General features: G+C 46.3%; 1 protein-coding gene across 1 annotated transcript; it reads right to left on the reverse strand.

Annotated features, from left to right (window-relative positions):
- On the reverse strand, positions 1 to 14,327 carry edar (ectodysplasin A receptor; the record flags this gene model as incomplete). Its single annotated transcript, XM_084478907.1, has 12 exons — positions 1 to 440; positions 1,643 to 1,706; positions 1,821 to 2,181; positions 4,152 to 4,224; positions 5,274 to 5,348; positions 5,492 to 5,617; positions 5,699 to 5,779; positions 8,058 to 8,143; positions 10,279 to 10,460; positions 12,677 to 12,799; positions 14,067 to 14,149; positions 14,297 to 14,327. 12 exons carry the CDS (start codon positions 14,325 to 14,327, stop codon positions 1 to 3), a joined length of 1,725 nt encoding a protein of 574 aa, XP_084335033.1.
- Positions 14,328 to 14,566: the final 239 nt, after the last annotated feature.

Below are 14,566 nucleotides of genomic sequence, written 5' to 3' on the forward strand. Positions count from 1 at the left end.
TCACACGCTGGCGCAGCGGGGGGACGGGCAGAGGGACGGGGGCGGGGAGGAGCAGGCCAGCTGACTGTGGAAGCTGCCGATCCCTTGGCAGCCCGCGCCGGTCGGACTCCCCGCCGCCAGGCCCGCCGCCGCCGCCGCCACCGCCGCCGCCGCCATCTCGCTGACGCCCAGCACGTCCGAGCACAGCGACTCCACGGCGTCCAGCCTCTCAATCTGCACCAGCCGCGTCAGCAGGTCGGGGATGCTGTAGCCCGCCGTGCTCACGCGCTCAAACAGCTGCAGGCCGTCGCTCATGCCGCCGATCTCATCGCGCTTCAGGCCGAAGCTCTCGGCCAGGTGCCTCCAGGTCTTGACCACGGCCGCCTCGCTGCTGTACGAGGAGCTCAGCATGCGGCTGGCCTTCTCCAGGCAGTCGAAGGGCAGCTCCGTCGGGCTCAGGCCTGCGATGCAGAGGAGGGAGAGAGGGCAGGGTTAGAGAGGAGTTCAAGATCTTTACGGTCAGCGATTGCCGGGATCAGACAATGCAAATGTTGTTGAAATCGTGTTTTTCCTGCAAAGGGTGCTGAACATACTGTACATATGTGCATGATATATCCTAAATGCACGCGCTCACGACCTCTAACACAACTAGCAACCAGGGTGGCAAAATGGGATTCCATTTAATTCTGTAACATATTTTGATCAGACCCCATCTGAAGAACAGTGTCATTTAGAAGTAGCCCTGTCGACCATCGTAGAAAACCCTTGCGGTTACTGGGTCTTTACGACAACCAGTCGTAAAGTCTAGCATGTGTTAACGTTTGACCTTTCCCACAATGTGTTAGATCAGTCGACACTGATGTACACTGATGTAGATCAGTCGACCTCTCCTCTCACATCCCGTGTGAACTTGACACTAGATCGTGAAGGCAGAATGTGTCGTGGTCAAACATGAATGGTGCCCGGTCTCTAGGCCAAGACACGGAAATAATCCATTTGACATGGTGCTTTGGTGACCATTGAGAAAGACAAAGATGTACGGTGTCATCCCGGAATGAAAGGGGAATTGGTTTGCAAGCCGGGGACACCACACACAAACACAGACCACAACAACAACAAAATACAATGCAGAGGGAGTCCGGAGCTGAGGTCAGGTTACAGTGCAACAAAAGCAAGCTTTGTTGTAAAGTGCAATTTACTGTTTAATATTCCAATGGCAGAAGGGACAACAGAGGTCATGTATCGCTTGGATCTCCTAGCAGGCTTACTAAAACAACGACCGGGCTAAAAGATCTAACTCCTCCAGAATGGGTCCTGATTCTGAGCATTCAGAATAGCAGTAGCTTTCTAAGGCCCTGTTTGTTATAAAGGTTCATAAACTGCGCCTGACTCCTGCCAGAAAGGCTGCTTGCCACTTTGCCCAGCCTTCCAAGGTGCTGACCGTGAGTAAGAAAATACAGACACAGTTGGTAAATGTTCTTCACAGTATTGTGACTCAAACATCTGGGTTCAGTAATCAATGCACAACACAGATATATTGCCTTGGCTCTGTGCAAGTTTGGAGTAAAAAAACATGTTTTTCGAATTTTCCACAACAGAGAGTCATTGGCAAACGTATTCTGCATACAAACTCCGCACGTAGAAGGACGTTTAAGAGACGTACCCTCTGCTACACTGCAGGCTCTGGCGTACAGATCCAGGATCTTTTTCCTGCGACTTTGTAGAATCTGGGGATGAAAAGAGGAAGAAAGAAAAATTAAAGAAAACACATTTCCAAATATATCCATACTTTAATGCAGCACGCGGTAAACATTGTAAAAGATGCAGTGTCTCCCCCTTACCCCTGTCGTTTTGTTGTTATTGTTGATGGCGTTGGCGTTGCTAATGTGGTTCGCATTGCTCATGTGGTTGGCGTTGTTGGTCTGGTTGGCACTGCCGATGTGGTTGGCTGACATGTTATTGCCCGGGTTGGGGGTGGCGATGGTGCCGTTCGGGGTGCGGTCCCGAGCCAGGAGTCCCAGGGAGAGCAGGCAGAGGTCCGGTTTGTTCCCCAGGTTGAGGAGACACAGGTTGGGGTTGGGGTTGGGGTTGAGGTTGGCGCCGTTGGGCTCGGCCACGCCCTGCCGCTCCAGGGCGGCCTCCTCGTCGCTGTCCATGCTCCGGCTCAACAGCTGCTCGTTCTCTGACGACGCGTCGTTCTCACTGCACGCGTGCGGAAAGACACAGACGGACGACGCTCAGGAAGGGTTCTCCATCGGTGTACATAGAAACCATACAATGAGGACAAAGCACTGAGGAGGTCTGGAATTATGTTTCTGCAGGAACTGTTGGATGTGTGGCTTATGGCTCAAAGGGGGAACTGATTCATTGCCAATAAGCGCCGACACGAAGCAGAGGCTCGAAATATCAGTTGGACACGCCCTTGTGTATCCCCGTTTTAGTTTGAAGAGATTCTCCCAAACGATTTATTTTCAAGCTCTCTCTGTTGCTTTTAACATGTTCTTGATTTTTTTTTTTTTCTCTCCCAAAAGCACCTTGTTGACAATGCTCACAGGGAGATGTTCACAGAGTGCCATTGTCTCAGGGTCCTCCTCGCTCTCGCTCTAACACAACACAACACAACACACACACACACACAATCACATTGTTTCCCCCGGACATCGTACACCACCTCTGGCAGCCAGCACAATGAGTTAGCACATCCTCTGGCATGTCCTTCCACCGCACCGAAGCCTCCGACCAGGGAATCTATCCTCCCGGTGTCATCCAATAGGCTGTGTTTTCACCTGGTGACGACTTGGCTGCGAGAGGGTCAATTGGGCAAAAGTAATTCTCTCGCTCTCTCTCTCTTTTTCTCTATGTTCTGGGCTCGATCGCTCTTCTGTGCCAAGCCCCTCCCCCCTCCCCCCTCCCGTAAAGCCACATAATTACTTTGCTTTATAATGACACCCACAGACAAAAAAGGCTAATCCTTGAGTGAACTTGTTTTTTCCATTATGCCATCACCCTTAGGGAGGCATCGTCCCCCGCACTGGGGTTTGATGATAGGAACACACACACACACACACACACAGAATGCACAGAACAGACACTGTACACACACCACTAAAAGAGCCAGCAGCAACCACCGTGATGCTGGCAGTGGCTTGTTTTGTGGCGGCTTAATTATAAAGATGATAAGGGGGTGTCTCCTATGACTGTGGCCTGACACTCTAGTCACTCCCGCTAGGCAAAGACAAAGGACAATTCATGCTCACACATTTGTGTCTCCTGTCCAGTACCAACACTGCCAAACACACAGAATAGTCTACGTGTTTTCCACAGGTTAGAGACTTTGGTTGTTGTACAAACACCACATTTATGTTAATGACACCAATTTTGGGAGAAAAGAAAATATCTGGAGGGAAAATAACATTGGAGCAAATGAGGGAGTTTTGCGTCAAATCGCTGTTACACGCTGCGTCAGCCCACTGTTGGACACAACTTGTCCTCTTGTTCCTGTTTCTTCGTGTGCATGAATCCCTTCATGAGATGAGTATGCAAAACAGGGGTCTGCCATGTTTTACTAACAGACTACTCCATGAAAGTTATTCCGTTTCTAAGTTTTTAAACTGTGCTAAACATTCAATGTTAAATAATCGGCTGGATTACGGAGCATAAACATGTCATACGTAGCACATGATTGGAATGTAACTAAATATCGCCTGTGTTTATTCCTCAGCTATGTCCCAGATGGTATGAAAACATAAACCACAATTGGAAAGAGTCAAAAAACAGAACAATAAAACAAAGATATAATGCTTCAGCAATGCATTTAGGCTTGAATAGTCTAAACCAGGGTTTACGGTAATAAAGATAATTACATTGCATGGTTTCTGAAGAATGTATGGTTCCTTTATTCGTTCACTAACCCTAACCCTAACAATGTATTGTGTCCGTATTGTTTTTTCATTGCATGAGTAACAACACTGTGGCTTGTAAAATATAACATCTTTGCAGACGTAATGTCCAACTTTAATCTTCCAGTTTCGCATATTGGCAGCGAGTCTCTCTCTTAGTCTCTTTTTTTGAACTTGGAGAGCTTTTACTTGGCTTTACTAAGTTACTAGTCAAAGGGTCATTGGGAGGTAGATGAGATTTTTAACCACCTGATGTGAATTGAAACTGCTTACCTTTTCACTGTTTTCTGTATTGGTGTCTTGAGTTTGTCAAACTCATCCTTTTCTGAGTAGATGACCACATTATCTAGTGGAAACAACAGTAAACCGTTAACATAGAGAAAGAACATATAATTCAGCATATAAAGAGTGCCAATTAAGAAGACGTACTTAAGAGAGAATGACTCGGAACAACGCGATTGTTAATTCTTCATTCTCAAGTCATTTAGGTGTGTGTGTGTGTGTGTGTGTGTGTTTGTGCATGTGTGTGTGTGCGTGCGTGTTTTGGTGACTGCTGTGTTCACAATCAAGAAGCTCATAGCTCCGAGCAGTACCGGAGCTAGCTGTCACTCGGGCAGACAGTAAGCCAGTAAGTTAATAAGGCTCAATGGAATGAAAGACATTTGGTTTGACAGATAAACACCGACACTAATTCAGTTCATCCGTAGTCCAAAAAACTATTTTCTCTCCCTATAACACACAAAGCCATGAACATGTTTGACACTCATATTGCGATGTACCAACACTATTTATGTAGGCATTTCTCACCGCACACATTGGTATGTGATGTGATTGTGTCTGCAAAACATTTAACTGCTGTGTGTGTGTGTGTGTGTGTGTGTGTGAGTGTGAGTGCATTAGTGCACCACACACCCAAACCCAAACCACATACACACACACACACATACACACACACAGCCACACACAATAGCTAAGAGGTAGGTTGGTCTAGGGGCTAAATAGCGTTGAGGATCAGTGTCAGGACAGAAGTGGCCCTAAGCTATATCCACATAGCTCACCTGCATGGTGGCAATACCTTGTGGTCCTGTGCTATACATACGCATGCACAGGGAACAAGCATGTGAACAGCATACAGTATGTGCCCTTAGGTCAATCCTATTGGGGGACATGGTGTGACTTGAACCTTGGTGGATCTTGATGGATATGATATTATTTTGGTTTGTGACTGACATATATAATCGTAATTATGATTTCAATAATACAAATAACTCAATATTTTCATGGTTGCAAGACGGGTGTTCATAATGTGAAGAATGAGTAGGTTGTGAACAAGTCCAGACACATTTTTGCAATATTACATTTTGCTTTGCTTGTGTGATTTTGAGTGTTACCTACCAGAAACATCTTTCTTGTCCTCCAATTTGTTGACCTGGGCTTCTACCGCCTTAACCACTTGTCCAGCACAGCATGCTATTGAGACACACACAAACACAAACACACACAATAAATACCAAGTGATATAAACCAACAGGGAGTGTGTGTGTGTGTGTGTGTGTGTGTGTGTGTGACGTGTCTTTGTCACCGTGTGCGTGTCCTGTGTACTCATTTCTCACCGTGGCCGTTGGGCTTGGCCTTCAGAATGTAGAACATGATAATGAGCACAATGGCTATGGCCATGATGAAGATGGTTGACATGGCGATGATGAGAGCTGTTGCCAGGTGACCCTGTCCTGTTGCATCTGAAGTGTGAAAACAGTGTTTTTACAAAAATAATAATTTATGGAGATGGAGTACGTAACTATTTATGAACATTTGCATACCTTTATGTGGATGGGGGAAGATGGTAGTGCTTCCAGGATCCTTCTGTACTTTCCCTGAAGGCACCACTGTAGTTTTCATGCCTGCAAGACATATCCACATATACCCAGCATGTTAGCTTTCAGCCAATGGGTTTCTCTCACAACTTGTTTCATTAGTGCGGTCACATTGTCTGGGTGGCCAATAGCTCACACAGGAGGTAACGCACAGTATGTGGATGGTTCCTGGTAAATAGTGTGTGTTCTGACCGCTGTATGCATCCTGAATAGCTGGTGGTGACCTTGAATGGCTGACTATACCAGAAATAACTGAAAAGTTTAAATGTGGAGATGGTTGATAGTTGATTGTTGTCAATTCAAAGTGGTTTTGGTCAGAATAATATAACCATCAAATGTTTATTATCTTAGCAGTGTGAGGCCAGTTTTTTTGGATTATACAATAAAACAAAATTCCATCAACTTCAATCAGCTTGGAATCCTAACTGTTTCTCTGGAAATTGTGTCTCCCAGCCTTTCCAACCTCAACAAAAGTAAACAACGCATGTTTGTGGCATAAAGGCCTCCTTACTGGCTTCCTTTCCACTGTCACCTTTCAACACACTCACACACACACACACTCACACACACACACACACACACACACACACACACACACACACACACACACACACACACACACACACACACACACACACACACACACACACATTCACACAAACACGCACACGCACCCGCGTGCCGATGGCACCCATGTGTTTGCAGACATGGCTTCTCGGGGTGTTTGTTTACCCTCTGCTGTGGTGGATACGGCTCACTCTGGAGTCGTATTTAATTCAAGCGTGGGTTTGCGCCTTAATCACGTTCCACAAGCAACCACCACAAACACGGCTACAAGACACACAAACGATACAGCGTAATCCCAATCAAAGGCAGCGCCCTGGCTCCTAATGTGCTCCACAGTCTGTTGACTGTAGGGGGAAACAACGCTGGGAGAAAAAAACATGGCAAGGAGTAGAAAGAGAACTTTCTGCTTGTTTTTCCATCATACTTTCTGGCATTTTATATGAACCTCCCTTTGTGTTTATGAGTTTAAAACATTTTCAGTTTTTTACCATTACCATCCGCACAGAACTTAAGTGTGCACTATAAATAAAAAAAATTAAAAGAACAGTACAAATTCAGCATGTAGAAAATATAAACCGCATATGCATGTTAAATATTTGGGAAAAATATGGAAACATTTTCGTCTAGACAGACCTTTCCCGACACTCTTGGCGCCATATATACATTAAAAAATGCAGGAATCCAAGTATATAAGAAAAAAGGAAATCAAGTGATGTCTGAGTCTCGCACTCGCCTGCCCGTCTCTCTTCCAGAGAACGCTGGTGCGAGCGCCGACACGTTAATCATCCCATATGTGCACCACGTTAATCACGCTAATCATCTTTCTCCTACCCTTACAAATGATCCCCGGCGCGCGCACACAGACACATGCGCTGCCGAGTCTCGGGCGCTAGCGAGTCTACTTGTTTTCCGACTGCGTGGCGAGTGGCAGCCTGCCTTCGCTCTGCTTCGAGCGATGCGCGCTTTCTGGTGCGCTGCTTCTATTTCTGAGAGCCATGAGCAATTATCTCCCCCCGCTTCTCATTAAACAAGTGTCTGATCACCTCAGTCTCCCCCGTGGCTGTGCTCTCTCTCCTCACCTCTAATAACGCTGTTTTGGAATTTTCCGATTTCACAACACACTCGTTATATAAGATAAACGAACAAAATCAAGAATATTTATTCATGAGCGCTCCGAAAAACCACCGGCGTGCGTGCATGTGTGTGTGTGTGTGTGTGTGTGTGTATGTGGCCGTGTGTGTGGGTGTGTGTGTGTGTGTCCCGAAAATGTTAATCTATATTTATATTGCAACTTTCAAACATAAAAACCATGTCAAAGAAAGTGCTTGTGTGTGTGCATGTGCCTCCATGCGTGTGTATGTGTGTGCATGCATGCGTGTGTGAGTGCGAATGTATGTATGCTATTAAAAGCGCTTCTATGAGATTGTGTATCAGTGAGAAAGCCAGAGGGGGGTGTGGATCCAATCAATATCCAGAATAGATTACTGATGAAAATAACTCAGATGGACAAAGAGGGACCTTCACTACTTACTCTAATGCTCATGACCTCTGACCTTACAGTCACCCTACGCATTATCATTGGACCAGACTGTGCATAAAGCATGACCTGGCATCATTAGAGCAGCCAGAACGTACTTACTTTAGACAAATAGATGAATAAAGATGATGTAAGACTAACCCCATCATAAAAAGAAGTGAGTGAGGGTAAAATAGGAAAATGTAATGCTTGAAATCTCACATTCTTTGGTGTTGCGTGGCGCATTCTGGCAGGAGTGGCACACCTTCCCGTAGAGGTTCCTGGGCCGGTTCTCCAAGATATAGTACCTGTAAGGGATCACAAAAACTCAAGTCAATACTGTTCCTTTTATTATAAGGCAGCCTCGGGGACCAATGTCCTTTCACTTTATGTTTCCTGAGAGATCACGCTCTGGTCTTTGGTTTCCCATCAGCAGTGGGGGGGAAACTCTTAAAAGCCACAACAGCAGAACCATGCATTTGACCTCTGGCCTCTGATGGGTTAACATCCATTCAACCCCCGCCGCTCAAAAAAGACATGAGCCAAACCTGGAGGAGATTATGAAACATAAAGTCAAATAAATCCTGCAAAATATAATTATCAACTTTATATTTCCATATAAATATATGAATGAACAATAATAGTGGATTATTTATTCCCCCCCATATCTCTGTTTCGAAATATAAATTGCTTCATCCTCCCTCACATTTGCACAGTATCTCTCGTTCACATGAGGCTGGCTGGTAATGCAATATGTAGGCCTCGACATTTCACATTCTACCAACCACCCCTACCCCAGCACCGCAGGCCTGGAGGAACGATAAGTGAAATAATCAATCATTTCCATTGCTAACCAAGCCCTGAGAAGTGCCCATCTAACCAGCAGCAGGAGGGTACATCTGAGGCTTTCATTTTAATCTTTGGGCTTTTAGGGGCCATTTATTTTTTACTGGGTGAACTTAAAACCTCAATTGAAAGCAGGCTCGATTTTTTGGTGGCGGTCAAGTTCCAGGGGGAGTATAAGGAAGTGGGCTTTGAACAAATATGTCCACTATAAGCACTCACACACGATTTGAGGTTGTCAAGCACTGGGCGTCTCTAGAACACACTATGTTGAGCTGTTCCATTGACATTTATAACTTGTTATGGAGATTAGAAAGCACTTTGAAATGTGAGAAACGCTTTTAACTGTTCACGCTATGACTGTGAACAAAATTAAATAGGCTAATAAATACAAATTGCTGCTTCCTGCAGCCACTCTGCACTGTCCAGTTGTTGTTTCAATCAAGGTTGTGCTGCACGATTCTTTTTTGTTGCTGCTTTTTTGTTGCTGCTCTATCATATTATTTCATTATTCTCCCTCATTTTGTATTAGGGTGTCTGCCTATGTCAAGCTAGTACTCGGGTAGAGGAAAAGCACCAGAAGAAGAAGACACATAGCAGGGGCTGATCAAGTGAACAAAGGGTGGGCAGAGAGAGAGAGAGAGAGAGAGAGAGAGAGAGAGAGAGAGAGAGAGAGACGGAGAGAGAGAGAGAGAGAGAGAGAGAGAGAGAGAGAGAGAGAGAGAGAGAGAGAGAGAGAGACGGAGACGGCGACAGAGAGAGACAGGGAAAGACGGAGCGCGTTAGACCAGGAGATTGACGACGTGAGAAAGAGCGAGGGAGAGGAGCGGTCTGGGACCATTTAAAGGTCCTTTATTGACTCCATGCTCCGGTGACGGACAGCGTGGCGTTACACGGAGCAGCTGTGGGCGCTGCGGGTGGGGGCCAGGGCGATCGGTGGGTTCAGGATGCGGTGGGTGTCGGAGTTGCCTGTCCTTTGTGTCAAGCGTAGAGCCCCCCCCCAAAAGAAACAAAAGTGATCCCGGGTGGTCCAGCCATCTCAAGGCTTAAGTTAGAGGGCGACTCCCTTTCCAGACCACACGCTTGCAATGTATATATACATGCACATGTAATGGCACATATCGATTGTTGTGTTTCTTTTGCATGTGGGTGTGCGCATGTGTGTCTTGTTGACGCACAAAATGTATTTTTTCAACAAGCGGGATTTGACACAGATGTTACGAACAAGGTTTGGGGGTTTATTCAAAATAAGTTGTGAAACAAAGAACTGCATCAGTCAGAAATGTACAAATAATATATATTGATATTAATATAAACATTGTGTGTGTGTGTGTGTGTGTGTGTGTGTGTGTGTGTGCGTGCGTGTGTGTGCACGTGTGAATGTCTGTGTGTGTGTGTGTGTGTGTGTGCGTGCATGTGCTTCGAGTGTATGTGTGTCCGTGCCGGCACCTGCATGTTTGTTTCCGTGTGCATGAGTCTGCATATGCGGGTCCTGCGTGTGTGGGTGAGTGTGTTTGCGTGTTTGCATCCGTACCCGTGCTTGTGTGTGTGTGTGTGTGTGTGTGTGTGTGTGTGTGTGAGTAAGTGCTTAAAAACTCACCCAGGCAGGCACGGCCCACACTCTGCATCGCTGTCGGTGGTCCCAGCCATCAGCACGGTGGCTCGGTAGAACGCGTCACAGTCCTTGTGGCGTCGGCAGAACTCGTACTTCCCCTTGGAGTACTTCCCGTGCGGACACGCCACACAGGCAAAATCGTCGTCCTTCACCCCGTAGCCACAGGACTGGCGTGTTAAGACACAGCGACAGCAACGGCACCGCGTGAGGGGGAGAAGATGGGGTTTAGAATGAGAGTGTCCCGCAAGCTTTCCTACAAGTGTTTTATGTCCGTAAAGCTACTTTCTTTGAGAACTTTGAAATAGATTTACCACAGTGAACCCGCACGGACCTGCATTGGGCACATACGGTATTACACACACACACACACACACACACACACACACACACACACACACACACACACACACATCCAGACACACACACACACACACTTGTTCTTGCGCTTTCCCTATTTCATCTTTTTCATCTGTCTCTTTCATCTGTATATTAAAACAGGCCCACCGTGGCCACCTCTTTGCTTTGGGCTAGATTAGCTCTCGCGAAATCTATTTTTTTCTCCATTTCTATTGTATTTTCATTAGTTGTTTGCTTGAGGCATGATTCCATCCCTTCACATTAAAGATGGAAACCCATCTTTTTTACCCAGCCTCCATGTTCCTTGAAAATGAAAATCTCTTATTTTTCTAAACATTGTTATCCCTCATTTATTCATATCTTGGCTGCTAGGCAAAAACGCTATATGTTTTTATGTTCACAGACTGAATTTATGCCTCAAATGGATACCCGGCCGAATCATAAAAAAGAATCCTGTCTGCACTCCTGCAGTGTATTTTTATGGTAACCTCTCACACACACACACACACACACACACACACATTTACAGGCATTAGGCATCATCAAGGCAAACACCAGCAAGTTTTGAAAGACCTTTGATCATCCTAAACAACACAATTGTCTTAATCTCTTCTCTATCATGTTGCTTGCTAGTGGCCAAATAGGCTTTTAATGACCGAGGACTGTTTGGTCTTCAGCATTGCTTTGACTCTGGCACAGAGAAAGTTGAATCAACATTAAATACACAGTCAAAGGCAGCCAACAGTAATGCATAATGCATAAACATTTTAAAATAGAAAGGGAAAAGGAAAGAAAGACAGAGATAAATACTAAATAAAGAAAGAATGGTTTGTGAGATGTGTGAAACGTGAAATGTACGATTTCGCAATAACTTTTCACGTGATTTCCTACGGGTCCACAAAGGCTATATTTGAAAGAAGGCTGTACCTGAGTAACATATTGCAACAACACCTTCCCCCTTGTTGAGGTGCCAACAAAAAGCGAGTCATCGTATCTATTCCACGAGGAGACACGCACGCTAAGAGGCCCCCGCTGGCGCCAGCAGCGCGGAAGTAGGCTGTGAGTAGGGGGCGTGTCCGTGCTCATTGAGTAGAGGGGGGCGCGACATAATGCAAGGAGGCCAACCGGGCAACGACAAATGTGGTCCGCAGAGCGGAGCGCAAAAAAAAAATCGAAATTGCGTCGTAATCTGAGAAACGATAAGGCAAATATCGCCTCCGTTAATTGGTGCTCAAATGACGACAATGCAAATGTGCATTGTGTAGTTAAAACACATCAACACCGTTTTCTTGTTTGATTTACTCAACAAATCAAAAATACAATTAAATGCCAGATTTAGATGGGGTCGCCAATCCAGTTTTTTTTTGAGGGGGTGGGGGGGACCTTTTCCACCCCAACCCCCCTCCCTGGACATGCCCTTGGCTGTGGGGCGTACCAGCTGCTTCTGTTTGACATCCTCCTGTGAGCTTTCTCGCCCGTGTTTTGCTTTGGTAGCTCAGTCTGTCGAGCGACAGACTGAGCAAGGCTAAGTCGCTAACCCCCCCCCCCCCCCCCTCACCCCCTTCCTCTTCCAACTACTGGAGGGGTCCTTCTGTGATTCCTTCCTCCCGGAAGGACACTCTAATATAAACAATTGAAAGCACTAATAAGTGTAGGACACTGTTTGAGTGTGTTTGTCTGTGTGTGTGTGTGTGTGTGTGTGTGTGTGTGTGCGTGCATGCGTGCGTGCGTGCGTGTGTGCGTGCATGCGTGCGTGTGTGTGTGTGTGTGCGTGTGTTTGTTTCTGTGTCTGTGTGCACGCAAGAAGGAGTGAGTTCACAGTGACTTCATGGGTGGTCCAGGCAAGATGAAAAGCAACAGAATGAACGGAAGATACTGATTTGTTACAGATACCAGTCCAAACGGCTTTTGACTGAAAGACTCTTGCAACCTCACTTTATATGCAGGAGGAAATATGAGTCATAAAAGTGTGTGCGTGTGCGTGCGTGCACATGCGTGCGCATGCGTGTGTGTGCGTCCTCCTCACCATGTGAGGCTCCTGCCCTGGCTGACACTGAGGACAGGCTTGACAGCTGTTGCTGGTCTGGTTGAAGAACTCAAACTCCCCACAGATAGAGTACTCGGCTCCACCGCGGGACACACAGCACACCTGTTGGCCAGAGAGAGGCAGGACAGCCAGATAGGTCAAGGAGACGCTGCAGAACACTGAGCTTGGTGTTGAGTTATCAAGGGGGAAAGTGTTTATAAGCATCAAGCTAGTATATTGGCTAATACAATGAGATGACACCATTTTTTGGGGGTTGATCAGGTGTGTGTGTGTGTGTGTGTGTGTGTGCGTATGTGCTTCAGTGCGTGCCAGCATGTGTGTGGGATTGTGTTGGTGTGCATGTGTATGTGTGTGTGTCTGTGCCAGTGTGTGTGTGTGTGTGTGTGTGTCTGTTTGTCTGTGTGTGTGTGTGTGTGTGTGTGTGTGTGTGTGTGTGTGTGTGTGTGTGTGTGTGTGTGTTTGCATGCATTTGTGCGGGCCATCATGTTTGTGTGTGTGTGTGTGTGTGTCTTGTGTGAGTGTGAGTGCGGGCAAGCGCATGTGTGTGTGTGTGTGTGTGTGTGTGTGTGTGTGTGTGCGTGTGTGTGGATACATATGTGGACGCATGTGTGTGCGTGCGGGTGTGTCTGGATGCGCGGATGCATGTGGGGGTGCCAGCGTGTGTGTGTGTGTGCCAGTATGCGTGTGAATGCGTGCATGCCAGCATGTGTGTATGTGTGTATGTGCGTGTTTGGTGGGCGGGTAATAAGTAGCATCTGGACTTTAGCCACAATCCAGTGAAGTGAAAGACAGGCCTGCAGTAGAGACCCCCTACAGTACAGAGAGAGCCCCCTTAAAGGCTCTCGGCTTCAAAGGATGATCTGCAGAATACAACACTGGAGAGAAACGGAAATGAACAATGGGAGGGTAACTCCTGGCTGTTATTCCCCACAAACTATCAGGGGTTAGGTTGAAGCCCATACAGAGTCAGGCCAGAGAGAGAAACTGATCCAGTCAAATAGTGTGTGGGTTTTCACTATAGGATACAGTGGGATTGTTTAAGGGATTGATGGGTTGATGAATGGATACCTTAATTTTATTTTTTTATTTTTGTTTATTTTTTAAAGCTCATACGTATTAACTTAAGGGTTGCTTTGGAGAGGGCAAGTCCTACTACAAAGTCAGAGGAAAAAATGGACTGTATTTGAAGGTACAGTTAGATGTAAAAATGGGCTTTCAGCAACGCAAATTATTTGATTTACATTTCAAAAGGAAAAAGACAGAGAGAGAAAAAAAAACCTAGCGAGGAGAAGCAGGGAAGACGGTTGACGTGAGACCATTTTTATGAGTACACAAGAACACGAAGAACACAAGGATATACAGTACCCACCAACAACAAGGACATGTAGAGGGCCTTGACTTGATTCCTTCTGTGAGACATCTTCGCTTCCCTCTCCTGGAACAAACCAGACAACAGACGGACGGAAAAAAAAAGGAAAAGTCATTATTTATTTTTGCATACAAACGTCCAACCGAAAACGATTCACTTTATAAGCTCCAAAAGAACACCCGTAACATATTGTTGCATTCCTGAAACGGCAGCGCTGGCTCTAATTGTACCTGTGGCGGTAGCAGTAACTGTGGGAGCCATGCCAACACGCTGTGTGGGCCGCTACCTCCTGCTATGACACAGGAACGAGTCATCGCCTATCACCTTCTGCCTCGCACAACAGCGACCCATCGTTCCCCATCACGCCTCGTAGCCTGATGTGTCCCACCGCCGTAGCAATTCTGCATGATGTCATTTCATCACGTCACTCTGTGCCTACTTCTACAGCCTTGGTTTAAAGTGTGTAAATGTTGAGATGAGAAATATACACCCACGCGCAC

The sequence above is a fragment of the Micromesistius poutassou genome (assembly GCF_964030765.1).
Source record: "Micromesistius poutassou genome assembly, chromosome: 14".
Lineage (NCBI taxonomy): Eukaryota > Metazoa > Chordata > Actinopteri > Gadiformes > Gadidae > Micromesistius > Micromesistius poutassou.